Source organism: Linepithema humile, chromosome 3 (assembly GCF_040581485.1).
Source record: "Linepithema humile isolate Giens D197 chromosome 3, Lhum_UNIL_v1.0, whole genome shotgun sequence".
NCBI lineage: Eukaryota > Metazoa > Arthropoda > Insecta > Hymenoptera > Formicidae > Linepithema > Linepithema humile.
Window position 1 is genome coordinate 27,678,637 of NC_090130.1, and position 26,413 is coordinate 27,705,049.

Genomic DNA, 26,413 nt, shown 5'->3' on the forward strand with positions numbered 1-26,413 from the left:
AATTACGAATAATTTCTGAATAACAATAACGACGTATTCAAACAAACAGAGATGTGGCGCGCTTCCGCACTACTTCGTCGCGATGATAACAGATGTCGGCGCGGCGGATCGCGCCTGCCGTCCGATTGGTCGCTTCGAAAGTAGTGCCAGACATGTGTCTCGTTTCCCGCCTCCGGTACGGCTTGTGTTGTTGTGTGTGGGGGGACACCGCCACACAGTTCGGCGAGGTGCAGCGTAGAGACACGTAGGAGACGCGGCGCGTAAGGGCTTTTTAGACCAGAATCGAACCGCGGGTGTCGGATCGGCTTCTCATCGCCGCGCTTTTTTCGGCACGCGAGAAACGGCGTAAGCACGCACGCACGCACGCCAAGCGGGCCGCGTAACGCACGGCAGAAACGGCGGCGGCGGCATACCTGTCCGCGCACTGTCCGGTGACCGACCGTGGTGGCTCGGCTGTGTCCGTCCGTCATATTATATTCCCGGCCCGAGAGAGAGAGCAAGGTTGCTGGCAACGTACTACGGTGGTGTTGCGACGCAACGAGGCGGCGGGGACGTGATCGACGGTGTGCGCGTTACGGAGCGAAGCAAGAACGAGCGATTGGGACCGACTGCCGGCCATGGAGAAGCGGATAGAACTCGAGAAGCGGGGAAGGAAACCCGGCGACGTAAGTCAGCCCTCTTAAATTTATCTTTATTGCGCTTTATTTCTCCACGCTGCTGCTTGCAATCTTTATCTCTGTACCTTGCCTTGTCCTATCTTTCTCTCTTTCTCTCTCTCTCTTCTCCTTTGCATGCGTCTTTCTGTAATGTGCGGTCTCATCGAAATTTCTCTCAGAGTCCCACGCGCTTTATTACGCTTCTTTATTATGCGCGACAGAACCAGCATGCATTTGTGGCGGTCGCGTGCCAGCGTACTCGTGTATGTTGCGTAGCATCGTGTCGTTAGAGAAGCCGCGAGTTCCCGAATTCCCTCACGTTGAACAGTCGACGGCGTAACGCCGCGGCCCGCGGAAAGAGCCTAGGGAGAGAACGAGAGAGGGTAGAGACGGAATCGCCGCGCCGTATTGCCTCGCGTTTCGGCGGCGGCGACAACATCACGCACTAGCTTAATGCGACACGCCGCTCTGGTCGCACTTCCGTCTCTCTCTCTCTCTCTTTCTCTCCCTTTCGCTCCGCCGCGCGTTCGACCGCCGCCGACATTCTCGTCTTGACGGCGATCGCGTGGCTGCCTGTCCGTTGTCGAGATCTCGTCGTGCGGCCGTCTCCGACCGGCTGACGGCATATGCACGCACTGACGATGCATGGCCGCGCGAGAGGCAGCGGGCATGGCGCGCCGAGAAACTTTATCGTTCTCTCTTTTTCGCGCTCTCGTCCGCTCTCGCCCGCTCTCTATCGCGCCGCAACCGAATAAGAAACCGGCGGCTCTCCTCGGGCCTCCACCTGCATCTTTTCGGAGCGCGTCGTTTTTTTCCTCGTTATTTCCTTCCTGCCCGCTTGCATACATGTTCGCCTCTACTACGCTCCATTTCGCCTTGTTAATCTCACGAGAGGCGGCGTGTCGACGCGGCCGACTTGCCTTCTCTCTCGCTCTCTCGGAAGCGGTTCTCGTGTTGGTGATCGACGTCGTGTCGCCTCGCCTCTCGCGCGAGCGAGAAATTCGGACGCAACGCGGGCGAGAGATCGAGGACGCCGCGCGATCACTTCGCCGAAACGCCGCTGGTGCACGGTACGCGTGGTAGCTACGTGCGCCAACCGTTGCCCCGCTTGCCCCTCGATCTCGCTCGTTCGCTCGCTCGCTTACCCGCTTGCCCGCTGCCTGTCTCCTCTTATCGCATGGAGATACGTTTCGTTAACGTTCACGCGCGCAAGGCGACTTCGAGAAATGACCGTTTTTCTGGCAGCGTGGAAAGCGGAGACACGCACGTCCGATCGGGCGCGTCGTCGTTCGAGTTTATATCGCGTTCTATGATTAATGGTGGATCTCACCAGTGGTCGATCTCACGTTGTCGGTCCACTTCCGTTGATGATGGACTGAACTGACTCTCTGCCCCTTTCCGAAGCAGATAATATGAATGGAGACATTTATTTTATTGCAATTTTATTTTTATATTGCAGCACTCAGTTGGACTTAATTTTTCATAATGATAAATTATATCTTGCATCGTGCAAATTATATAAATAATTTGAATTGAAATATTATCGTTTCGGTATGTACTTTGTAAATGCGAACGCCAGTAAGTTAACACTCAAATCTGAAAATTTATTTGCCCAATTTGTCGCTTAAAATGGGTGTATTTAAGATAGATTTCTATACGCGTATCTTAATTTGAAAAGATAATTTATTATGTTTTTTTTTCACAAAGTATTGAATGTAAAAATGTCGATGAAACCTGCGTAATCGTTTAATTATTTACTCGAATGAATAGCAATTTTGAGAATTTAGAGAAACTTAAGAATATGAGTCATTTCACGCTATTGTATACATTAAGAAAAGTTGTTGCCAGCTTAATTTTATCACTTATTTGTTTAGATCAGCCTAATCAATTATTTATAAGTGATTAAATTTTCATAACATTTCGTTGGAATACGTGAAGTAGAAAACAATGACACAGAATAATATTTCTAGAATAAATTGATATTAAATCAGTTGTCTGCATTTAGTATTTGTGTAACAAATTTGTAACAAAATATAACAGTGAGTTGGAATGCCGACACAATACCGTAAATGCGATTAGGGTCAATCAGTGAAACACTTCAATGGTGGATTTTCCGTTGGTAGCTTTGCAGATGAAATGCATCGCATTTTCCATTAATGGTCACGACGTATCCGTTAATTAAATGCGACTGCAGAGACGAAATATTAAAATCGTTTCATCCTTGCAATTTAACACTGTTGAATATATACACTTTTAATGCAGCGATTTTTTTTTTTAGATAAGTATTGATGACAACGGAGATAAATTTCAGAGTATTTGTAATAATAGAGCCAATCGATTTGCTAGAAAAAAATCGTATAATCAAAAATGATCTAGCTGTTCTGTATATTTCGCAAGTAAACTAGGTCGACCCTCAAAACTTCGTTGGAATGAATCGGATTTGAATGGAAACCGTTACTTCCGTCTACGAGATGTCTCTTTATGTCGATTATATTGCAGTTGTTCCATGAAAATCCTTGTATAAACTTCGCAATAAACACAAATATGTATTTAAGCTGGCTTACTCAAATATGTGAATTTTGGAAATTTCTATAGGAGTAAATAATAACTTGCTAAATAATCGCTTAATTGAATATTCTCAATGCAAATTTTTTTCAGTATTTTCCAGAGCTCTTGTTCGATATTTTTCTTCATTTCCTGCACATATCAGATTTCTGTTTTACTAATGGCACAACTGATAATTTACAGCATTTTTCTTTTCGATACGCGTTGTTTCGGGTAACAATAAAGCACGTGGTGCACATCATTATTGTGGGATTTGCTCATTAACAATCTTTATTCTTGGGAAACTTCGATGTTATTGTGATCATTGATAGGCATAAAAAAAGTTGTGACAAGATAAAAAAAAGTTCTATCCCAGTGTGAAATGTACAAACAACCTCTAAAAACCCTAACAATGGTTTGACCCATCACATTTTGTAATGGTTTGTACTTTCAATCGTACCGAAAATATCGACATAAAGATCGCGCCAACCTTTTTAATGACCTGTTGTTCAACATTTGTCTATTGACACTTTGTCATCGGTCGTTTACTAAAGTGCACAGGGCATTTATTGGCGTAGTGATTATCGCGACAAGTAACGCAATTACATAATTTGTGAAGAAAGTTTCCAATTTTGAAGTCTAAATCTATCAAACAGTGCTTTTTCCACCAGTGAACAATTTTAAACAATTCTAAAGAACTTTATTGCTAGATAATTTCGTTTTAGAGTGTCTATAGAGCGTTAATAGAAACCGTTACGCAATATGCGCAGTATATGATTTACGCACCTAGGAACTAACGCGACATATGTTTATCTAATTAACTTATTTTTTTTTAGCAAAAAGACGCCGCCACCGATCGTCATTAACGAGAATGCGCGACAGATCGGGCGAAGAAGCGAGTTGCGCGCGCGTCGGCAACCGCGTTATGTAAATGAACGAGAGCGCGCGCGTCGCCATGAGAGAAGCAAGCACGCGGCAGCTGGATGTCGCCATTACACCGCGGCGTGCGCCGGGACGCTTCCACCGCGTCCCGGAAGACGCGTCCACTGCCAGCCGGAAACTACCGATGCCGCGACGCCGGCACGTCGAACGTGCGCCTCTCGTTTTGCGAGGCACGCAAGTACAGAACTTATCGTCGTCGTACGTGATCGCGCTTCGTGACGCCGTCGCTAATCACCGCATCGCCATCTTGGACGAGTCCATTTCACCGGCTGATTCCGGTCGGCCCGCCGAGTAACACGCGCACGCACGTAGCTTGGCGCGCGCGGGGCCGCGAACGGATTTTTTTTCCGAGGCGGCGAACATCGCATCGTCGAGCCGAACCGAGCTGCCTGCCCAGCCGATGTCGGCCGGCATCGCCCGACTTTCTCAGGTGCATCACTACGTCGGCCTGATGCGTGCGTGGGCGTTCGCAGAGCCGTAGCTAGGGTGTGGCGTTAGAATGTGGGCCTTTTGTGCTTAGATAAATTTCAAAACAAATTTTTCATCTCCACAATTCTTTTAAAGATTATTCTATTCATGAAAAATTTTGCAATACGCTTTGGTGGACTGCACAGAAAATTTTGCACATTATTTTTGTCAAGGCGAAGAGAAAAGATTTTGCTTCAATATTTTTACGGTTATTTATGTATTACTGCTTTATTTTTAGAGGATTTTGTGAGGAAAGCTCTCAAAATTTATGTGCTTGTTACTATCACGAGCATCTCTTGTATGTTACGGCTCTGAAACTTTTCCCACTGCGCATTGACCACCCGCGTTGCGGTGCATCTTGGACACGATAGTGCCGTTCAAGAGCACATATGGTTACAATATTTTTCCAAATTGGAAACCCAAGTTTCAAGTTCTTTCTTACGATCGCATTGTACGTTTTGTTTAAATTCAGAATCACCGAGCTTAAAAATCAACGTAGCATATTTTGCATAGAAGTTTAGGCATAGATAAAGATATCAATCTTCGGAGACAACATAATAAAATTGCATAAAAATAAGTACGAAGCGTTATTAAAGATAAAGTATTTAAAAATATTTCAACAGTGAAATATGTATATATATATATATATATTTCTTGATTTCTTTGATCCGCGACTGTCATTGATCCGCTTCTATAACTCGTCATGACGTTATGATTAGTGCACTAGGTATAGTCAATCTACCGATTGGTTGTAAAGACACGAGAGTATATCAAAACGGAATGTAGAAGACATTTATTTAGCGGAAGGGTTAATGCAAAAGAGAACAAAGTTATATATAGCTGCAAAATGATATTGAGATAATCAAGGAATTCGTACATGAAACACGCTGCACGTTCGTATTTAAATATTGTGTGGGTTTGATGACGCAAGAACTCACGCATTAAGAATGCATCTTTTGCGTCATTTATTCCCTCGTGTGTGATAATGAAATTGCATATAATAGATTATCATCAACGAATACGAAACGTGCTGGAAATATTTATAGATAAATTTGTATTCAAAAAACAAACATTTTTAGACTTCGAAGCGTAGTGAATATGTCATTAATCGTCTCATAATCGTATCATCGGTGATGATAAATATTTAGCGAGATAAAAATTGCCACATTTTTGGAATTACTTAACTATAATTATTTATTACAGCCGCGATTAAAATATTACAATATTGTGTTTCAGAAGTTATAAGAAAAAATTTATTTCTAATTCCTAATTTATATTGAATCAACGTGAATCGATTCAGTTTACAAATGATTTATCAATATCGTACTTAACCGTATCGAGACATCATTAGAAAAGTAACAATGCTATAAAAATGCTGAGATATCGAAGTAGGAGTGTCGACACTATATCAAGTTTAATTAGAAAAGAAAAAATGGAATACCAGTGACAAAGTGTTGACGTCACCTCGAGTAGGAGAACCAGCGATGCAATGACATAATATCGAAGCATCAATACTTCCGGCATCGAGGTATCGATGATAGCCACCCCTACCCCTCGTGCTTGGCGTCGCGTGCCGCAGTCCCTGCTTGTCGCTCGCCGGCTTTTCCGACGCCGCTAAACAAGACGCGGCATGCACTCCGCTTACCGTCACGCCTGTGCCCTTCCTCATCTTCCCCGCCACCCGTTCGCGCGGACCCCGTCACCCCCGCACCGCCACTGTCTCCTTTCCGGCCCCGCTGTCGCCCTCTCGCCTTTCTCTTTCTCCGATCAATAAAATAGCCCATCTCCCGCGAAAGCTTATCGTTCGTTTGAATTTTAGCGGAGAACGCCGGCTGACTTTTTCGACTGCCACACGCGCGCCCCGTTGTTCCGATCATCTGTCTTTCTTTTTCTGGAGCGAAATCGCGCAAAATACGCACGGTTCGGAGGCGTCCGACGTTTCGAGTACGATTTCCAATCGATTGGCATTAGGTTTCAAACGCAAACATTCATAGATGTTAAAATATCAATGCCCTAAAATAACCCATTATTTTTAGCTTGGCTCTTCACGGTTACTGCGACGGAGAGAGGATAGAGATTCTATTTTTATTATCACAATTTAATGTTAATTGAAAAATTGCATGATAATCTTCTACGTAAACTTATGCCATTCTAAGCTACATTGCTTGGAATCTGCTTCTGACATTTAAATCAAAACTGCTTGTTAATGTAAATGATTATCTTAGATAATTATATGACTCACATGTGTTTTTTCGTTTGTCTTACAGATCAAAGAACTTGTTCTTGATAACTGCCGGAGTACGCAAATTGTGGGTCTGACAAATGAATTCAGCGCCCTAGAGTCATTAAGTCTCATCAATGTGGGTCTTACCAGTCTAAAAGGCTTCCCAACATTGTCCAGTCTTAAAAAGGTATGTATATTGTACGCTTATTGCAAAGTATTCAAGATATTGATTTGTTACTTGAATTAAAAATGTTTATGTATTTTAATGTATGAGAATCAGTTGATAACGAAAGATGTATGGATATTAAGAAATGCGATTTGACAAAACGTTGACAATAATTATTACCAACAACTATTGTCTGTTTATCCAACGAACAAGTTTTCCTTTCACGTGCTGAAATTACAAATTATCCTTGTGTTGTGCAGCTGGAGTTGAGCGATAATCGAATTTCGAGTGGTTTAAATCTGCTCGACTCAAGCCCTAAATTAACTCATCTGAATCTAAGCGGGAACAAGATCAAGGATCTTGACACACTACAGCCGCTGGTAAGTTCTCACGTTTGTTACACGTGTTGAAAGCATTCTGTTTATCGCCAAGTTGCTTACGTAAGATCCTTTCGTATTCCAGAAAGAATTCAAGAATCTGAAGAGCTTGGATCTCTTCAACAATGAAGTGACAAATATGGATAATTATAGGGAGAAAGTCTTCAATCTTATTCCCAGTCTGCGATATCTTGATGGGTATGTAATTATATGCCAAGTTCGCTTTGTTATTTCGTTTGTCTTTTTTTTTTTTAAACCGGCTAATTATTCTGTCCATGAATTTAGATATGATGCTGACGATTGTGAGGTCGATGAAGTCGAGGAAAGCGAAGGGGAGGATGACGATGTTAATGGAAATGAGGACGGGGATGGAGAGGGCAATGATGATGATAGCGAAGAAGGTTGGTTGCAGAAATTTAATTGTATAATAATTTTTAAAAAATTTGGTTAAGCAAAAATGTGTATTAGGAATAAAAATAGATGCAATAATAATGAATATGCATATTAAATTGTAGTTTCAGATGAAGATGAGGATGATTTCTTAGATGATGATCCAGGATTAGATGCTGTCTACAAGGATAAGATCGGAGTGAGTTTATTTTGTTTTGCATTAAATAATTAATCAGTTTAAATTGCAAGCGTTTAGCGTGATACAAAAGGATGCTTAAAGCTCAGTAGAATGTTCATTGAGGTCTTTCGGTCATTGGATATTCATTATCTATAGCGTAATTACGAAAATATGTAGGTTATACGTTGTAATACAATAACCTAGTTATTTAATAAAATTAAAAATCAATATCGATGTAGGAGAGCGACGATGAGGATTACATGGGCGAGGAGGAAGAGGAGGATGATGATGAAGATAATGAGGATGAAGAGCAAGACGAAGAAGAAGGTATAATTCTTAAAAATATCTTTTTTATTTATAATTTTAAAACTCAGAATAACTAAAAATGACAAGTACGGAGCGTCGTATATATCCGGATGTCGGAATTATTTCGATAAGATATATAATTTTTGTTTGCTTATGTTTATATCTTGCTATTATTTTCCTTTATTAGGTTTTTTTTATTTATTTATTTTTTTTTTAAATGAATCAATTTCTATTTCTTTGTACAACGATACCGATTACGCTTTGTGCAGAAGAGTCTCCCGTTCGAGGAAAAAGAAGAAAAATTGATGACGGAGGGCCAGATGGAGGCGAGAATCAGATCGCTTAAGACGGAATGCAGGTCTCTGATACTGTTGAATGAGTGTAAAATTCATATAAATAATAACAATAATTGCGACGCCGAGTGAACAGCTGGGAATCAAATTAAAATGACCGACCAATGACAGACTACAGTTAGTGATGTGAATTTATCAGTAAATCATTGACTGCATGGAAAATTGTCTATGTAACAACAAAAGATTTACCCTAAGGTAAAAGGCGGGGGTATTGGGAGATGCGAAGAGAAAAGGCGGCGAGGTAGGGGGGCGGGGGAGAAAACGGATAATGATGGCATAAAAAAAAAATAGGGCTGCATTCCAGCTGGACACAGCACAGTTTTAGTTATACTAACGATATTTTATATAGAGTATATAAATTAGAGTATTAGTGGTGTTGTGTAGAATGGACGCGGGAAGATCGGCTATTAAATAATGCGAGGTAAGAAAGCGTAAGGGGGGAAAGGGGGTGGGAAGGGGGGGGCGAGAGTGAGAGTGAGAAAGGGAGAGGAAGATTGTGCGTATATGTGTGTTTGCGCGCGAAAGAGACAGAAATAGAACAGGAGGTAGTGGAGTTTTACACGTGAAGGAGCATCTTGTCTGTTAGCTCCAGTCGGCCAAAGGCTGGTCACGCTGGAATGCGGTCATCGTTAATCAGTACTAAGGTTACATAAGTTACATTTTAAATACATTATTATTGTACCGTGAATAAGTATAGAGTAAATGAGGAACAACTTTTGTACAGGTTTACACCAAACATCGAGGTGCATTATATGCCTCTGTGATTTTTGGGACAGAAAATAAAGAAAGAGAAATAATAATACGTTACGCTCGTATACGCGAGCGTCTGTATCCGACAAGGATGAGATAGGAATTGGGGGCGAGAGAGAGAGAGAGAGCGAGCACAGTAAAACAAAAAACGGGACTTTCGCTATAAACGATAGCGAATACGCGCATACTTTTTCGCGATCAAGATCTCCATACTACGGTAATCTTACGATCCGGCAACGTAACAGCAAAAAACGATCGGTTCAGCGGATAGAAAATAATATAATATTCACTGTTGTTTTCAATCACGCGTGATTCCGACGGCAGCGGGAAAAGTTGAACAGTTTATATCCAAAATACAAAATTCTCCAATACACCTCGATCGACGTGTCGACCGTTACGCGTGAACGCGGACATGGTGTTATCCTAACTTGGACTTTTTTCTAGTAAGCTTTAAGTTCCAGATGTTCTATGTACACAACGGCAATTACGTATGGCTGTTAGGATTATTGTTATTTACCCTCGGGCATTGCGTAAATGTTGTGCTCTAATATAACAAAAGAATCAATTTGATTATTACTACAATTTATGATGATCTACTTTTGATGGTAATTGTACAGTTATATAATTCAATTCTTTTTTTTTTTTCCTTTTTTATATGTATATAGGGCATCACAGAGCTATCGTATTTTCTTTCACACTTATGTATAATAGGAAACTACTTAACAAAAATCGAAAGAGAAACAATAAATGTCAAAAAAATATCTTTGTTTTCTTCATTTAAATTTCTTTACTGCAAGTTTAATTTTTAATTATCAAAATGTACGATATTGAGGTTTGAAAATTTGCCATAAATTTGTAATGAATTATTTTTGCAAGAAGAAGAAAAGGGGTGACTCGTTATAAATGATTTGTAACTGGAAGGAGATACGATAATTCTAGGTATCCTGTGTATGCCAAAGCATTCTGTTGATTGATGATGGGATTCTTGTATAACATTATGTAACTGCAGCAGGTCTCAGTCTTTGGAACGAATTACTACGGAAACAAAAGTCAACATCGTGTGCGTCTAGCGATCAACCTTTAATTTCTGTCTCTGAAGTTACCATTGCGCTGATACATTTCGTGATGAATAATGAAGTGCGAAGATGATAAGTAATGGAGATTCATCAATATTATGATTAAGGATAAATTTACGAGTATGATTTTAAGAAATAAAATATTTACACTTGCGCTTTCGCACTTTTGAATTGTACTAAAGTCAGAAACGCAAAATTAGACTTAGAATGAGAACAAAAGGAAATGCGAAAAGAGAGAGAGAGAGAAAGAGAGAGAGAGAGAGACACTTAACGAAACAGGCGCAAGATAAAAAGGACTCGCAGGATGGATCAGACGATGTAGTTAATGGTGAGACTGTGACGAGTAGAGACTGGACCGGGATAACCAATTAACTACGTAATCGTGTGAGAATGGATGGAAGTGTGATGGCGAATGAGAGTTGGTAAGAGAAGATTGATTTTATAAGAAAAAAGAAGAATAAAAAAAATAATAATTACGGTAGAGTCGAGGACCTGGCGCCTCCTTGTCGCCAGTTTGGTTATGGCCTTATCCAATTTTTCCAAGACTAAAAAAGCAAATTTATATTAGGTACAATGAGTATATGAACGTGTACAGGTCCAAATCTGTAAATTTCTGATCTACGGCAATTTGTAATTGCGGCTCGCGCGGAAGCGTATTAAGAGTTAAATTATAAATAATTAAGAATTTAAATTATAAATAATTAAAGACACATTTCGCGCGCCCCGCGACATACACACATGTAATACACTTTTGTCAATTGCGATTTTGGATAGACCATTTAAGTAAGGGGAAAAAAAAAAGAGAGAAAAGGAAATTTGTCTATCACCCTCTATTATCACATATATTACATCTGTGTATTGTCTGTCTGTTCCGTTGTTAAAGTGGATTTTTATCATAACGTTTGTTTATTTCGAGCAATCCTCATCACACAAAATAAGAAAAGATAATTTATTAATAAAACCATTTACAAATCAATGATAGTGTGTCCGATATGTGCTGATGACTAAACCTAATTTTTTACTTTTTTTTTCATTATTATTTTTAACATAAAATGTCTTGAGAAAATAGGTTTATGCACAATGCTGTAAAAGAGATCTTTCAGATCTTTTCTTTTATTATTCTCACAAGACATTTCTAAATTTAGAATTATCTTTTGATTATTTTAATGAACAAAAGCTCGTCGATCTTTTTAATTAATCATTAAGATTAGCCTAATCAATTGGATATACGTAAATAAAATTATATATACGAACAACTAGTAGTATTATTCTAAAGATTTTATACAATTTATTTCATAATTATTTTATTTCTAATTTCTACAGTTAATTTTATTTAACAGCTAGGCAGCTGCAGTCTACGTGGCCCGTCCAGTTGAAATATTTCGATTCTGCGCGCGCAACTCTTTCGGCAAACTAGACAGTTTTTTTACAACACGTCCGTTTGGAACGCAAAGCACAAACACTCCGCGATTAATCCGCATATTTTATTCGTCTTAAAAGTGCATAACAGTGTGAATTTTTATCGAGTACAGATTAAAATGACGGGCGATCGCTGGAGTGTATTATAGCGAGTATTCGCGATTAGCGGCATTTCGTTGAAAGCTCCATCGTGGATTAAAACAGGTTACACTCTCAATGAATACAGATTCTGATACGACAAACATGAAATTAATGGCTATATTTGTTTAAAACTATTAAAGCGCAATGTTGTTTTCAGATGCAGGATGTTAAACCACTCAACTCATCGGAATTAAGTCAAAATTAGTCGGATAAAATAATTGTTACGTGTTTATTTATACGTAACGATCTGCGCGTGATCGCCAAGATAGTCGTCGATTGTTTGGTTGCTAATAATGCATATATATACAGTATTGAACCAGCTGCCAAACGTGTAAGGTAACAGTAATCCGTTACATTTATGTGTGCGAGAGTAAAAAGCGTTTTATTTTGCATATACATTTCGTATAATTTGTAACAAATTTGCGGATGTTTTTTGTCCACGATTTTAGCATCCTTTCGAAAATGAAATGCATAAATTGAGTCCCGGTAGTGTGTGCAACCATCAATAAATGTGAATTTCCTTAATTCATCGATTTTTCGATAATGCGGGGCAATTTGACGATGAAATCTACAGCCGAAGTAAACTGCAGTAGCCGAGCTGGTGAGTGCTGTTATTTGTTTGTTATATAATTATGTAGATGCATAATTTTGCACATAACTTGCACAGTTATAATTACACAGTTATATTTAAGATTTATTGACTTTAAATTTGACGATGTATTCTACAAAATGCGTATAGATTTCTCATGTAGATTCGTTATTTCTTATTTACTTTAGTCTTTGGAATCGTTTTGTGAAGTTGAGAAAAATATTCATTAACTTCACGAAATGATCTCTTTTGAATTTCTTTTTGTTACCATGTGAAGGCACGACTATTTATCCACTTGTTTGCGTTTTCGCAGCACAAGATGGCGTTGTGCGCGCCATCGCAGCTGCGCACAGGGTCACGTTGGTTTACGCGCTGTCGCGCTCTCAGTGTGTCTCCGCGCTTCCTTACGTGTGTGTCGTTCCGTGCAAATCGGCGTGCCGCTGCCTCCCCCCTGCGCAAAGCTGTGAGCCGTCCGCCGCGTCGCAAGTTGAGAGAGTTTTAAGTGCTACGCGTGTTTTTCGGGACTCTGGCACTCCGCAACCGACGCTCCGGAATCATCATGGCAGAGAGCAAGGGCGCGTTAATCGCGAAGACAGTGCAAAAACACGCGGGCAGAGCGAAAGAAAAGGTAAGTGTGCTCCATCTCTCTTTCTCTCTCGCACTCTTCTAACAGGTTCTTTTCGTTCGCTGTCCTCGAGCGCTCGCGAATGTCGCGAACGACTCCGATGCGTTCTCGCGAAGCGGAAACACGAAGATTTGCGAACGGCTAACGTTGACCATAACCTCCACGTCGCGTCGCGGTGCTCGGCAACGTCACGGTTGACATTTCGCGTCGCCGCAGCACGATAATTACATCTCGTCTCGGTAATTAAATCTTGCAACGTTCAAATTTTGCTTGAATTAGACGTACAATCATTACCTAGAAAGCAAAACAACACTGACTGCGACCTTGACCAATAAAAAACTTGTTTTGTAACGAAATTGAAAAAAAAGTAAGCGCCAGTGTACGGGGAAGATCGCGTTTCAATTGTTTCACATGAAAATGATCTTCCGCGAAGTTTTCTCAATGTCGTATTCGTCAATCAAAATTATGTTGTATAGAATCATGTGTTACGCGATATTAATAAATGATTTACTGTGAAAATACGCACTCTTGAAAAACAGCGAACGGAAAGACGGCGCGAGTAATCGATGAGATGATTTATTCCGCGTAACTTGTCGAACGAGTCGATCGGTAGAAAAAAATTGACGATGCTGCCTAATGCGTTTATTCTAGAATGTTTAGTAAAAAAGCGAAGCGACATTCTGTCTTTAAAATATTGTAGTCACGCTTTTCGCCAGCGTTGGCGCTTCATCGCCGCGCTAAACTGCGATCTTACATAATCAGTAAACATATTCGCAGTAATTCGTTCTCGCGAAGCGGTATCGTTCGAAACGACAATTATGCAACGCCCACTGAGTTTGCTCCAACACAGAAAATTGCGCGTGCATAGGTGTATCTGACTGCACGTCACTAACTTTGTTATCGACGACGATCGCGTGCTCCGCACACGCCTCGTTGCACATGATCTACGATTTTTGTCATATAAAAACTGCCTTAAAGATTCGTAGCGATTACAAAATGCTCTAGTATCATCCTGGAATTTTTCATCTTTTTGTTAGCGAAAACATCGCTGGCAAAAATGAAGTCATTACATTTGGCAAACTTGATTAATATCTCGATTGACACATAAGTTTCGGTAAAGTATTAAGTGAGAAACATTTTCTAATTTTATTGACATTTTAATCTACAATGCGAATATCGATATTTGATGCATTTTAAAGAAACCGTTATTGCGGTTTTCGACAAATTAATCCAAATTTAAATCATCTTTTCTGAGGAAATGATAATCGATATCTTAGAAAGGAAACTAATTATTATTTCATAATTTAGAGGCAAAACGATGAATATCCTGCATTTGACAGTTTCCTTCGATTTTCACGTCACAGAGTGACATCGGTTGTTCTCGATCCGAAGCGGAACTGATATGACAGCTATATTAGATAGATAGGACGCTATATTATACCGAGTCTGAGACGAATGATCGCTGCGATTAAATATAAATGCGCGCACATTTACGGCGAAACGAAGCCTTCTAACGTTCTCACGAATCGCTCAGGACGAAACACTGTTTACATGTTTCACTTTTGATGATTCATTTCGCGGCAACTGAAGAATCTCTCTCTCTTCCCGTGTCATTCAACGTGAACGATCATATTTGTGGAAACGTCGTTCACGCGAGCCACTTCGGACAATTCATCCGCGATGATTGTCCAAAGTAGAGGAAAGCCGGAGAATTTCTCTACTTTTCCCCTCGGACAATATGAGCGATTATTTCCGCAAAGATGCTTACGCCACGCACCTTTTTTCTTTATTTTGGACAAATCATTCACAAAACCCACGCTAACTTTTCTTCTACATTGATTAATATATTTTCGTCTAAAAAAGTTTGTATTAAACTATTCACTTATGTGCCACACATGTGTATTTGTTTTTTTATATTTTTCTACATTATGTAAAATTTTTATTGCTTCATCGATAACTGTTTTGTGATGTTCTGCGGCCCTGATCATTATTTGTTTGCAAATGCAATAATTATATTTAGATTGCGTATCGAAAGATTGCGTATGTACTAAAGTGCGCATTAATACGGATTCAATCCCCGCGGATTTGCGATTAATAGCTTGGGAACCGCTGATACAAACTGTACCACGGAAATTTGCTTAGGGAGGGGCGCGGAGGGTTCTATAGAGAGAGGGACTTCTCAAGGTGCATTATAGATTGCATTCGTGATGTAGCACGTCGACGCATCGCCACTTCCGCACTTCGGCATCCAGAGCGTGTACCTGCGCCTTCGCCGAGGACCTCTCGTTGATGCATCGCATAAGCATTGCATAAGCGACTCTTCGTGTCACGCAATTCGCAATGTGCATTCGCTCGGAGTTCTCGGTACGAATAACAATGTTCGCGATTTTTCTCTCGCGTCTTTAAAATCATGGATTTCCCGGTTGTTGTACCACGACGGATGAAAATATAGCGTAACTTGAATAACAATAGATGATGTTAATACAACTTCACTTTGAAAAAAAATGAGAAAGCGTATGAAATTGAGAAAGCGTGCTTATTTTCGACAGGAAAATGAAATGTGACTGCGGAGAACAAATTTGCAAAGCAATTATTTATGGATTTCTTTATCTAATTTTTGACAAAATTTTGTTTACAAATGATTACTAATTTGTTTGGTATTCTGACTCAGTTTGAGGACAGGGAAAGAGAGCTACCTTTTGACTTAATAGTATAAAACCGGTCTTATATCTACAAATCGAGAATGTGATTTGAATCGAGACTCGATTTGAATAATTTAATCGAGACGCAAATAGGCTCAACCAGAGAATTCGGATTTTTTTTTCAACGAAATGCAATATCTCACAAAAACATGATTTAAAAATTCTGAAAAAAACGTTACGATACTATTAGTGAAGTAAATTTGTTATTTTCGCTTCTCCAGTCTATCATTAGCTCGAAAAATATATTAGCGGTGTAAAAATTTTGCAGATAATAAGAAAAGTTTAATCGTGTTGCCGTGGAAGTTCTTTGAGTCTTATTTGCTCGAGAACGACTAGAAGCAATAACCGATATCGTTCGAACAAGACAGAAACGGGAAAGCGCGTTTGCACAGTATTTATAGCGTGAGCGAAGAAAATAACATATAGACATCGTTCTTTGACTTTTTAGCGGACGTATTAAACGATTAAAGATAATTACATTACACGTAGTGAAAGTTCGAGATTATTATAACATGTTCTTCATTTAAGACATTCTAATAATGCTGATATATATTTCATTTGTTTCTGACATTCTAAATTTAAGTGGATAATCTTGATGAATTATTTCTTGACCGAATAATTTTTCATTATCCACATAAATAATAGATTAAACAATCTTGTGTCTCGCTAAAATATTTATACGAGGCAAATAGTAATTATTTGTCTGCTTTACAATTTATTGCGTACTATATCTTTACATGTATTCATTATACGTGCGCATAAATATTTTTGATCGCTTAAAAGCTACTCATCTGTGTAACTTTCTCGCGGGACATATATAACCCGTTAGTCGCGGAGAAGCAAAGTTGAAAACACTCGGGGATTACGTTGCACACCGCCAGAAGGAGCGAAAGGATCAAGTGCGACTAAGTTTTTTTATTCTTTTTTTTTTCCTTCGTGAAACTATTATCCGCACATTGCAAAGTAGGAAGAGGTAATATGATAGATAGGATCGTGTGTATCGGGCACACTTGCACTCGTGTGCAAAAGGTTCAACTGATACTCGAGGCGAAGAAAGTTAGTGTGGGCCGGTGACCATAAAGGAGCCCTCACACGACCGTAATTACTGTCAGCAACTCCTATATCAGATACTGTCACTAATTGCGATGTTGATGGACTCACAATTACGAGAATGATTAATGTCCGGAATGAACAATATTTATGAACAAAACAAAATAACAGCGATATCGAGAGGTTCCGGATTTCTTCCATGCTTTTCACGCTTTCCACTGTTATTTCAAGTCGCATTCAGCGGTAAGTGTGGTTTTTTGTTTTACTCAGATCTTTGATCGTCCAACGTAAAGATCGCTGACATAGGTCATGACGCAAAAACCACATTCAGCATTAAATGCGCGGCGAGAGAACAGACTTGGGTTTTCCAGAGCGCACCGCAAGTGTCCGAATTGCGGTATCGCAGAATTGACATTCGCTTTTGCGCGCCACGCAACGTCGAAACGACGTTAACGTCGGACGTTTCACCTCGCTTTTTAAATAGTAAAATTTTTCGAGGCTCGTTTGCGTCTCGTAATCTAATTTCTTCGACGCGTTAGAAACTAAAACGTGTCTTGTCAGATCGATCACCTCTCTCTCTCTCTCTCTCTCATACCGAGCGACTTCCGGATGTCTATTTCCGCCTGCGTTCTCCAACGACCAGGGCGCTTTTATTCCCGGTGAATTTCTTTTCGTTTCGCGGCGCGGAAGTCTCCTAATCGCTCGCCGTCGTCTCGCAGTCGTTCTCCTAGACGCTAGATTTCTAAGTGTGTCCCACCTCGCGCGACCGGGAGACGGCTACTATTCTCGTCCCCAGGACACGTCCCCGGACGCCCCGCGACGCCCCGTCGTCGGCAAATATATCTACGAGCCCGCGGCTTTCGGAGAGCCGTCGCTTTTGACTTCCACGGCGTTTCACGTTTCCGTCGCGTTACAGAATATTTCTCAAACATAGGATTTGTTTAATATTTATCTTTGTAAAATCAAAACTTTTAGATACTTATTTGCTTTTAGTGGTTTTTGGAGCGGTTTATTTTGACGAATATGTTCAGCCATAATTTTCAAACATGCCGTACGAATTTTTGCCAAATGAATGTGTAAATTGCGATAGCTAGTATTTGTCCTGTTATTGTTTCTAAAGCTTTTTACTTCAGCTTGTTAGCTTTGATTTTCTATACATATAATTATTTAAAATATTCGATGTATATAATTATTTCCTCTCTTTACTTCCTTTTCATATAAAGATACAATCTTTGCTTAGACAGCCGTGCCAGTGCATTTAATAAAATCTTGTATCTATCTTAGTGTGTTAACTCACGCATATCATAATATAAAAGTGCAATCTGCACTTAGATTAGAAGCGGTCACGAATGCGTCTAGATTTCGCTGCGTCAGACGGATTAATGATACACGGTCTGAGAAAAGTAGTCAGCGTTCTTCGAGAAAGGATTATACAAGCTTTATTTTTAACTCTTAATTTTATTCGCAGATTTAATACTTACTTTTAACGCGAATAACGCTTAATAACGAAACATTGAAGTACAAATGAATAACATTTGTAATTATTGCAATATTATTGAAATGAATTTCTTTTTAATTAAGTGGCGCTTATTAATTCTCCGAAAGGTTTCTCGACCTTGCACACAAAAATTCCACTGAGCTTTCGTGCTTAATCGCGACCGTAGCGGCGCAATATATTCTTTGCGTTGCGCAAGTCATTTGAATAGTAAATAAATTCATATCGGAGTACTTCGCATAAGCGCACAACTTGCGCTGCGGTTCGCAAAAATGCAAGGCGAGTTTATCTTTTGATTGCCCCGCGATTCCGAGCTTAAACGTTAATTACTCTCCGACGTTAATCGCCGCGTCTCCGTTAGTTTCTCATCACTTTGGAGAATGCTTTGGAGATAATCCAAGAGAGTCCGATCGCGCGAAGTGTAATGGAAGAAAGGCATAGTTGAGACGGGCATCCGAATGACCTTTCTTCTCAAATAGAAAGGCGTCCCTCGGTGCACATACTCAGCCCCGCGAGTAACATTGCGTGAATGTTTCTCCTTCGCGAAGGCAATCGACACGCGTTTAATTCTTACACTTGCATGCACTTGTCGATGTCCGCTCAGCGAAGAGAAATGAGATTTATACGCTGAAATAATGATCGTCGTTTCTTTTCACGTTAAAATATTTAGACATTCATTATGCATTTTCTTTTTTTCATACTTGTAACACGATTTGACCCGATTATCATCTTTTTCATGATTTATCGTCGCGATTTTTTACTCCATGAATATGAAATCTAATGATAGCTAATGATGGCGAAGGTTTTTTCTTTCCATCGATAATTGCATCTATCAATGTTTTTCTCGTATCTTCGCGCGCTCTCACAACTTTGCGAAAATGCGTCTATCAGTTGCGAACGTCGTCGCTGACCTGTGCGGCAACACATATAGACGCTCCGGTTTTCTACTAAAATTAGCGACACCCACTGTGCGCCAAACATTCCTTTCGCCCCTCGTCCAAAGTCTCTCCCATGACTTATTGATGAGGTAACGAGCGCGATAAAAACCTCGTTGTTTGGAAAAGCGGCAAAGTAGACAAAAAAAGGATAAAATTCTAGCTCTTTCTTGCCTTATTATGTTGCAGTTCTATGTTAATTTAATAAATCATGATTTCAATTATTATTCCAAATAATGAGCAATCATGAAACAGAGAATTATTTCATTATATTTCTTAATTGTATTTTTTTTCTTAATTACAATTTTTCAGTATTTAAAATTTTCAAGTACATTATGGCATGTTATTTTGCGAAATTTGAATTGAAATTTCTAATCTTTTTTTAATTATTAATTTTAAAATAGTTATTTTTTTGTAGATATTTCGTTAAAAATGTTAATATTTAGAAAATCAAACATTTGGAATCGACGTATAAATGCGTCAATTATTGCTCATCTCCATGTAATATTTATCGCGAAGAAGTTTTGCACAATCGTTTGAATCCGCACCGTCGAGAGCCGATAACACTGGCCTGAGTCCAGCGGACTCGTTATAAATACAGCTCACGACAAATGCAGACGAAGACGGTGATCGTTCTCGGACTCTCTTTTTGCCTCGTCTCTCGTCACCCTTCATGTCATATTTTTTGTGCTTATTGCTTGCCTTCTAACGACACGTTCCTACATTACGCTCGTTCCTCTTTCCTACTTCTGACGCGTTTTTACGTTACTTGCTCTTTTTCCTTCGTTCTGTCTATGATGGAGCTCCTCTCTTAATCCTCAAAATATGTCCAGTGGAATATATTTGCTATGGATAAAAAGTTTCTCCGAAGCATTATAATAATAATATATATCAAAATCTTTTTCGTGACATCGCGCGTCTTCTTTTTATTATATTAATCAAAATTTCGTGATATTTTATGTATTAATAAGTGACATTTAATCTCACTGAAATGAGAATACAAGACTGCTAGGAGAGAAAAGAAATAACGGAATTAAATTCTAAATATGCATCAGTTGGGAGAATGCGTCTGCGTTTTACGCGTTCCCGTATTCAAATGAGATTTGCGATAAAATTTGCATTTTTTGCAAAAAAATGGCAGAAAAATTCATGTGATAAAGGGAGAAAGGTCCAGCTATATTGCACGCGTCTCGCGGCGGAACAACCTGCGTTCGATGGCAGGCATTTCCTTCTTACATCATCCGTCGGGAGCATACGTGGCTGTGGAAATATCGCGCGGGCGTACCACGAGTGACGTAGCTTACGGGTATTAATAACCACCGATTCCCGCGACTTTTCCAACTTACGGTATCGCAATGATCCCGCCCATTCTTTAAGATTCTGCCGAACAAGCAAAAATTTTACCGTTTCAGGAATTCACTTTGCATTTGAATTGGTTCATTCCTGTTTTCCTCGTATAATCATGACGGAAGATGCTTTTCATCTTTTTCATAACATTGTTAGACATCACAATTATGTGTAATTATATATCGGAGAAATTAATAAGTAACAATTATTATATATATTCAAAATTATCGCATGTCTGACAGTGCATAATGTATGATTATGATTTTATATGAACTAAAAACACCTATTCTTTATAAATTCATTTATCGATGTCTTTGTTGAAGGAAGAGTTTTTCCAACTAAAACACTCAACTCTCTCTTTCCCTTTAAGTTTGTTAGATTACTTTGTCGGAAAGATTTTTTGTATCACATTTGGAAACTTTGTAAAATACGCAAAGGGGCGCGACGAGACTTTTCGGATCTGAAAAAAACTCGTGAGGCAATCCCGATGCGTCGGTGTTGAGGGAAGATCTGTTATAACCACCTGCGAAACAGGATTCTTCGGTACCGGTTCAATATTCCGACCTCCAAATGTTTCCTCGCGGCGTTATGAGGGCCCATTTGTATCAGAGAACTTTGTGTTTTTTAACACGAAATTTAAGCCGGTTGAGGAATTTCGGTGTGCAAGGTTAAGGCCGTTAATAGGAATTAGCATACTCCAGTGGAGATTAACATATAAATTTATGATCGGACGACCTGTGTCAATTTTAAGCTCAGGTCAGAATTTAAAAATCAAACTACATTGCAGAAATTAATATTCTTAACATTAAAATACCTAAACCGTATAATAATTTCGGACAAATATTAGAAGTGTTATGATAATATTCACTTATACACTCATGTTTATCAAAAAATCGACACATCTGAAAGGAAACCTTTCCCGATTCACAATCAGTAAAACTTTTCACATGTTATGTTGATGAGGAGATAAAGAGACACGATAACGATATCGCAGTACAAGAACCGTGTAAGAGAATCTACACTTTTCAATGTTACTAAAACTAATATTTCGCGAAGCAAGATGTCACGGAGCTGGAATTATTTTATCGATCACGATTTTGATTAGATTCACGATTTCTCGCGCAACGCCATCAATGCGTATCACGGTGACACGAAGACTCTCGTACGCAGCCGTGAAGCAATTCCGCCGGCTTGGCGCGTACGAAAAGGAAACGGGCCTCGATTGCGAGCACCCGACGAACAGGATTTGATCTCCGGTACACACGCCGGTCCCGGTATCTTCGCGCGCGATAACGGGAGCCTTCCTGGGTTACGAGTGAGTTCTCGGTTGTGGCCGTCGTCGTCGTCGTCATCGTTGGCGCAACCGTACAAGCACTCGTCATTGCATACGGAATTGCGGGCACGGCAGGAAGTGACGTGAAGGTGCGATCCGCGCGGAGTGGGAGACCGCGGCCCGTTTCGACACGCATTCTAAGCGGAAATGGAACGGATTCGCCCGTTGCTCGTTCCGACCAATTAGGCTGCGAATTCAGGCCGAGATCACCTGCCACACACGCCGGATCTAGATCTATGCGGATTGATCTCCGTGGCCTAGTAACGTGCACTCGACGCTGCCACGCGAAAATAGATTTCGCGCGATTTTGTTTGACTCCCCGACGCTAGCATGCGAAGCATATCGTCTTTGAAATTCTTTGAACGAGCTTGCTTTGACTATTCGATTATTTGTTTGGACTGAAGTAGCTTATGCTACTTTGTGCGAGACAGATTAATCTAGAAAAATCTTCGAAATTTACTTTTTCGCACTTGCTTTCCAATATGTTGCGCGTGTAAAGTGTTATGTAATAATAACAATTATAGATTTTCCATAAATCTATGTTTAAGAGTTGAATTTCATCACCGCTTGCCATCGATCTTCTTCTCTTCTATCCTGTAACTAAATTTTCGCCATTTCAAATTACTTAATTCAACGTTTCGTTATTAAAACGCGGAACAGAATTAGTTGAAAATCATTTTTGCAATCTCGGTGAATTTCAATTAACGTTAAACGCTGACGATATCAATCCGAGAGAGATAAACAACGTACTTGAGAAACCTTCACACGATACACGAACGAGCTCGACATATCTCGATGCATGCGAGTTTTCTCGCGTCGATTTGCATACTTGATTCGCACTTGAATTATTTCGACCCGACAGCGGTCATCGGCGCATTCGCCGTTCGGAAAGTCGCTTTTACCGATGAGCTTAAGACACCCCGATTTGTCGCACAACGTCATAAGTCCCGATTATACGCGTTTCGCGCTTATGATGTAACGCTGACAAAGCTGGTTAGCCGGTATCGGGCGTGTCTGCCAGATGATGCGGCGATCGAGCATCTGCATTTTATCGATTACGCTAATCGCTGGCGCGCACGCTTAATTTATAAGTGATTTATCTATTTGATCTAAGAAAAGAAATTTATAAGCAGACTTTCCGAGTATATTGTCTTTGGTTTTCGTATTTTCAGCGCGTATGACATGTAGCACGATAAATAGGGTTCCATTAATCTCGAACGGGACTCTGTCCTGCCGCGGCTAAAACGCAAAATAGCTTAATAGCATGCTTCGTATGCATGCAAGTTACGCCCATTTGCACCGTAAGTGGATACATTACCAAAGACAAATAAATCGTTAACGGTGATCGCTCTCCGGGAAAAGCAAGCATCGCGAGGAAGGCACGTAAATGGCCAAGCACGAGCCGAATGACGGACATTCGCGAGCTTGACAGCGATTTTTAGCGATAGAGACCCTAGTTTCGTCCCGCATTTAGCATTGGACGTTCAATTTTTAATTAATTTTGACATATTCTAGTCCGATGGCACAATCAAACAAACAGATTTAACTTATCTAACACACATATTAATTATTGAGTATGTAAATAATATTATTAATGGAATGATTGTTGAAGAAGTGTATCCGAAATATTATTAGACAAGTTTATTCATTCACGATGATTATTATTGGAGATAAATTTCTTTCTTTAGGTCTCTCGCGGTAGTCGGGCGATAGTGGGTTACGGCCTAATTCTATTATTAGAGAATACTGACGCCAGACGCATTGTCAGGCGCCAAAAAAGTGAACACGACAGACAAATATTTGAATGTACTTTCAATAAGAATGTTCAGCGCGAATTTATCTCGGAATATCAGATATCGGATTTCCATTTTTGCGCAAAGACTGTCTGTTAAACGCGAATAATTTAGAAAACGCGTGAGATGAAATTGTTTTATATTTCAAACAACCGCGCGATTATTACTCTTTTTTTCATACATGCGTGGTATTGTTTATCAGAAGAACAATGGTTGAATACAGATTTAGATAAGTACTTTTCCCGGCTCAGACGTGGTCTCTGATCTCCTTCATAAGCCGACGTGTGAACTGATGCGCAATCCTGACGTGATGCTTAACCCAGTAGCCAAGTGGCATTTACCTCACGCTCACAGTCCGAGTGTCTAGTTGAATTTGCTCTGCTTAATCTATGTGGATTTAATTCGCAATAATTCAAGCCGAGGCATTCTCGAGCCAGATATGCGCAAATGATAAAAATTAGTAACTCGGTAATTTCAAGTGAATCCTTAATTAGAGGCACGGTAATCTAGATTAGGATGCAGTAATTCAAGAATTGAGAATTTTTACTAATTATAAAAGCTCAATTTCAAGTGGATTTTTTCTTACCGTGAGATCGGTTTGATATTTTGATAAAACAATTAATGTTAACAATTGAACACTCGACGACGGATCGTCTGTCGCACGATGGTTTTATGGAAACTAGAATATTACTTTTTACTCTAAAGACAGGTGAAAGGTGCGTGATAAGATAATGCTTTATCTCGAGCAATGTAAGTAATCGAGAAATAAATAGTCAGAAATGAGTTTTAACGGACTTGGACGAGCGTTAAAAAATAATTGACGGAGACAAATAATTGACACCGAATTAATCAAAGAAACTGTAAGAAAAACATGGTAAAAAAAGACCGTGTAATTTTGTTATCCATCAAAGTAGACATCTCTTCTTTCGCACATTATGTTTTGTCCGATTGCAAAACGTGATCAACGTGCCAACTTAATAAACGTCTCCTTTGTGCGAGCGTAGATATCAGAACACACTTTTTGTCATGTAAGAGGGGGGGGGGGAAGTCTGCTGGCGGCAAAATATCAATTGCATCGTTCCGCGAGGGTGGATCAATGAATAAAGTCGGCTGGAGTGGCCGACAAATTTAATTGCGTCCAATTAGAAGCCTCTCGCGATTGTGTACGTCACTCTCGAATCCACAGCGATGTATAGTTAGACGCGGTCGACGAATTCGCGGAACCAAGCAGGCGCGTAATAATACCGGCTGGATTATGGCAATCTAGCCGGGTGAGAGGTAATCGAGAAGCTGTAGAGAACCCGAAGGGAATTGCATGCATTACGTGAAAAAATTATTAAAATTTCCCAATGCGGTACCGCTTCTCTTCTCTGTGCAGTTCTGTTTCAATATCCCGTATATTCTTGTGAATGAAAAAAAGATTTACTTAATATTCTGTCATCGACAATTGTTGCCACAAAGCTAAATGAGATCACTTCTATAATAAAAAATTAAAGAATCTTCAATTTAAATTCCGTAATTAGAAAATAAAGAACTTGTAAGATCATTTGTTAAAAATTTGTAGATTTGAGCTTTGGATTCTTTAAAATTGTAGAATATTAACCCAAGAATTCAATATTTAAAAGATCTGCCTAATTAAGAATCAAAAAATCTGTCTTTGATCAATCTGTACCTTTAATAATCTGATTGCAAGTCGTTTGAGTTTAGAAAATATAGAAAAATCGAGCTAGATACGATATTATATGGATATTACATATGCATTATATACATATTACATAGATATTTTCACTGGATCAGTCGAGAGGTGAGGATAATTCGTTTCGCGGATGAAACGCATAATTGCGTCGACCTTCGCCGCGGTTGCCACTCGATTACGCGCCGTGCCGCATCGTCAAGGCAATTCAGCTTGATCAGCGGGCACACCCGACAATGGGGTTCGACGTGCTTTAACCCTTCGTGCACTCAGCGTGCAGCACGAGCTATCAAGGCCGGCTTTTTATCACGGTTAAGCCGCGTTAAGAAGACTCGAGTCACATGCGGCGCGAGTCAGCGCGAATCAAGCAATTCAAATCGCGAGTTGTGCGCGATGACGTGTGAAATTTCGCAAAATGTATTACCCTCGCCGGTAAAAACGTCGCTGCGAAACTGAACCGTGACTATCGTTCTATCGCCTGGCAAAATGCTGTCGCAATTTCACGTAGATAAAAGAAAACGATTACCGCGCTTCCGCTCGCGCCAATGCGTCGAATAGCCGTCGGGTAATTTAATCTTTCCGAATAAAATCGAATAATGTGATATGCATCGAACAAAAGTTTTCACGCACGCATTAAATATTTATTAATCTTTCTCGGCTCCTCGAATGTGTGAAAATTATTCGCTATTTCATAAATCTGTACTCTGTAATATATGTATATTACATATATCATACAGATATTTTCTGTATCTTTTATATTTATTACACGTGTTCTCATAATATTAAAAATTCTATACATTGCTTAATAAAAAAAAAAAAAAAACTGATAATACATCTACATTATTATATAATTTAATGCGG

At 39.8% G+C, this 26,413-nt stretch overlaps 2 protein-coding genes across 6 annotated transcripts in view; both read left to right on the forward strand.

Annotated features, from left to right (window-relative positions):
* The first annotated feature begins 90 nt into the window (after positions 1–90).
* On the forward strand, positions 91–11,406 carry Mapmodulin (acidic leucine-rich nuclear phosphoprotein 32 mapmodulin). Of its 2 annotated transcripts, none has more exons than XM_012378748.2 (8): positions 91–665; positions 6,878–7,021; positions 7,261–7,380; positions 7,463–7,575; positions 7,663–7,778; positions 7,893–7,966; positions 8,185–8,272; positions 8,521–11,406. In XM_012378748.2, exons 1-8 carry the CDS (start codon positions 618–620, stop codon positions 8,595–8,597), a joined length of 780 nt encoding a protein of 259 aa, XP_012234171.1. In that variant the 5' UTR covers positions 91–617; the 3' UTR covers positions 8,598–11,406. The 2 variants fall into 2 exon arrangements, with proteins under 2 accessions (XP_012234171.1, XP_067207051.1); XM_067350950.1 differs by lacking the exon at positions 91–665 and adding an exon at positions 4,194–4,572.
* Positions 11,407–12,944: 1,538 nt separating this feature from the next.
* Amph (amphiphysin) overlaps positions 12,945–26,413 on the forward strand; it is a 33,150-nt gene continuing 19,681 nt past the window's right edge. For 2 of the 4 annotated variants that reach the window (XM_012378749.2, XM_012378751.2), the window contains exon 1: positions 12,945–13,207. In XM_012378749.2, coding sequence (XP_012234172.1) covers positions 13,139–13,207 — 69 coding nt within the window. In that variant the 5' untranslated portion in view covers positions 12,945–13,138. The remainder of the gene's footprint in view (positions 13,208–26,413) is intronic. The other 2 variants (XM_012378750.2, XM_012378752.2) reach the window with 1 other exon arrangement.